General features: G+C 41.0%; 1 protein-coding gene across 2 annotated transcripts in view; it reads left to right on the forward strand.

Moving 5' to 3' along the window:
- The window catches only part of TRMT61A (tRNA methyltransferase 61 homolog A (S. cerevisiae)), a 20935-nt gene extending 18603 nt beyond the window's left edge, over nt 1–2332 (forward strand). Inside the window, exons 3-4 of one of the 2 annotated variants that reach the window (XM_009891065.1) lie at nt 1746–1928; nt 1986–2074. In XM_009891065.1, coding sequence (XP_009889367.1) covers nt 1746–1928; nt 1986–2074 — 272 coding nt within the window. Of the gene's footprint in view, nt 1–1745 lie in introns of both variants that reach the window. The other variant, XM_009891064.1, reaches the window with a different exon arrangement.
- Nucleotides 2333–2583: the final 251 nt, after the last annotated feature.

Genomic DNA, 2583 nt, shown 5'->3' on the forward strand with positions numbered 1-2583 from the left:
AGAATGTAGCTTTTTTCTTTATAACATATGTGTATCATAGCAGCTTTTTAATTACATAAGAGAAATTTCTTCCTGAGCTTTTCTCTTCTACGTCTACAAGCGTGGTAGAAGTACGTACTGCTTTGGCCAGAAAAGATTAGCTGTCTGATTCAGAATCATTTTGGTAGCCCTGGCCATCCTGATGAACATACAAATCTAATTTCATGGGAGCTAGCAGACTGGGTGTGCAATTATATCGGCATCAACAGAGTTGGTTAATAAAGACACATACCAGCATTAATTTTGCAGGTGATTATTAGATTTGGTTTTTAATTGTCACTCCAGGGAATTACTTGTCCAGAGTACTTTGTTCTGAAGATGCACAATAAGAACCCCTGGCTGCAGAGACTTCATTTCAGGACTAAAATTAAATCCTACGTAGTATATGGTGGATTAATGGTCATGGAAAGTGTTCTTCCCCAGTCGGTACCCAGCACATCATTGCTGCACAGTAACTAGAGTGCTACAGTGACGCTTTCAGACCTGATGCTTTCTTTTTTTAGAGATGTGACTTTAGAAACGAAAAAGGAAAAAAAAGGGGAGTTTGAGATAAAGCAGGCTTCACGTAGTCCCAGCATAGCCTCTATTTTTAGCAGGATGCTTTGCTCTCGCTTGCTTGGGTTCTTTAACTACTTAGACAACTGGTGTTGGAAGGCTTGACTGGATGAGCCTAGGAGAGGGCTGGGAAGGAATGCAAATCAGGTCAGCAAGTATTTTCATCTAATTGTAATAAGTAAAACAATAGCTGGAGCTGCATTGCCCAGTGTTCCTTCCCCCAGCACAAAAGCTTTTCAGGAAGGGCAGTTGCCTTGTGGTACACTATGTCCTGGGTGAAAGCACATGCCCTGGCTTTATGGCAGACAGTGTCCTTCTAATTCTTTGATCTGATTTGGCTGTGGCTTTTCAGAGTAAATCTGAATCATTCTATTCTCAGCTCTTAAGGTGACATTGTAGCACACAGAAAGTTGTAGGGCGCCTATTAATGCTCTGTATTTAGAATCAAAAATCTGAACTGTGCACAGACAAGGAGGCGAGTGTTAGTTTATCACTTAAAAGTCCTATTGTAGAGTTTTGGAGCGTTTTCTGTAGACCTGCCCAATGTGATATTCAGTAAACTTTAATGCTCGGGAGACATGCTCGTCAGCTTGACTAAAAGGGTAAAGCCTTAACAACACTCCATCTATGGCCTGGAGAGATTACTTTATTCTGTACACGCATACCATCGTTCTCAAATAAACACAGCCGCTTTTGTGAGAGTGTGTGTGTACGCACGCTTATATTCTAATGAAGGCAACTCTGTACAGTGTGTGGAGAATGACTTCTGGCTTTGTGTAGGTGCCAACTTCAGTTTGGTGTCTCAGTCCAGAATAGTGGATAGTGATTCCAAAAGAGTCGCTGCTGTAAAGGGATCAACTTTAACAGTTTTATCGTGAGCAAATGTGGTGAGCAACACTGGATTTGGAAAATGAATGAGTTTGCTGTTGCAATTTTAAAAGGGTCTGAAGCATCTTGTAGAGTCATCCATGTTTGATTTTGTGCTAACATTTTAAAACTTCATAGTTGCCTCATTGAGATTTTCTTGAAGGATGTTTTCACTTTGTCTGTGTGATTGTAATTCTATGGGCATCTGGGAGAATTTGAAAAAAGATAACAAGGGCTTCATTTTGGCTTTTGCCCTCTTTTCCACTACTTGTCTCATTTTGCAGGTGGCCGCATCTGCTCTTTCTCCCCCTGCATCGAACAAGTCCAAAGAACATGCCTAGCGATGGAAGAATATGGTTTTACAGAGATTAACACCTTGGAAATTCTGCTCCGAGTATACAATGTGAGGACAATTAGCTTGCAAATCCCTGACCTTGGAAAAGCAGCTGAGGATAATTCTAGCACTGGCTTTGACAGCAGCAACCCATCAAACCAAGGTAGCCTGTGCATTAATCTGCAGCAAGGAACCGTGCAGTTCAAAAGCGGCGTGCCACTCAGGGAGATGGTCGGTCACACTGGATACTTGACCTTTGCCACCAAGAGCCTGTATTAGTACATGTTGAGTTTGCGCAGTTTGGAGCGTTTTGTGTGTTTGTGTATGTTTTCTGTTTTCATGGTTCTTTTTTGCAGGGCATCCAAATTTTTACTTGTCAGGGAATTCCATATATAGTCAGATTTGGTTGGAATATGCTTTGTTTAAATAGCACACAAGCATTAACCAGAGCAGTGTCAAGGGAATGTTGAAACTCTGGAATGGTGCTCCACTTGCCGTCAGAAAGAAGATAAATTAATAGCGAATGGCCATTCATTGGAATGTGCAGAATAAAGATCCCTCCCGATAAGAAACCAAAACAAACAGCACACTAATTGCAATTTTTTTCCTCTTCTTTTCTGAATTACTTCCCCAGGTTTATGTTTTTATTTTTTTCTAGCACCACTAAACACTTTTTTTTTTAAACTTCTCTAGTGTCTGTGTTGCTCTTAGGAATGTGAAAGTGCCTACTTGTTTCCTTTTAAATACGAAAGTTGCGAGGGCATAGGGCTGCCAGCACAACTGATCAC

Source organism: Charadrius vociferus, unplaced genomic scaffold (assembly GCF_000708025.1).
Source record: "Charadrius vociferus isolate BGI_N301 unplaced genomic scaffold, ASM70802v2 scaffold228, whole genome shotgun sequence".
NCBI lineage: Eukaryota > Metazoa > Chordata > Aves > Charadriiformes > Charadriidae > Charadrius > Charadrius vociferus.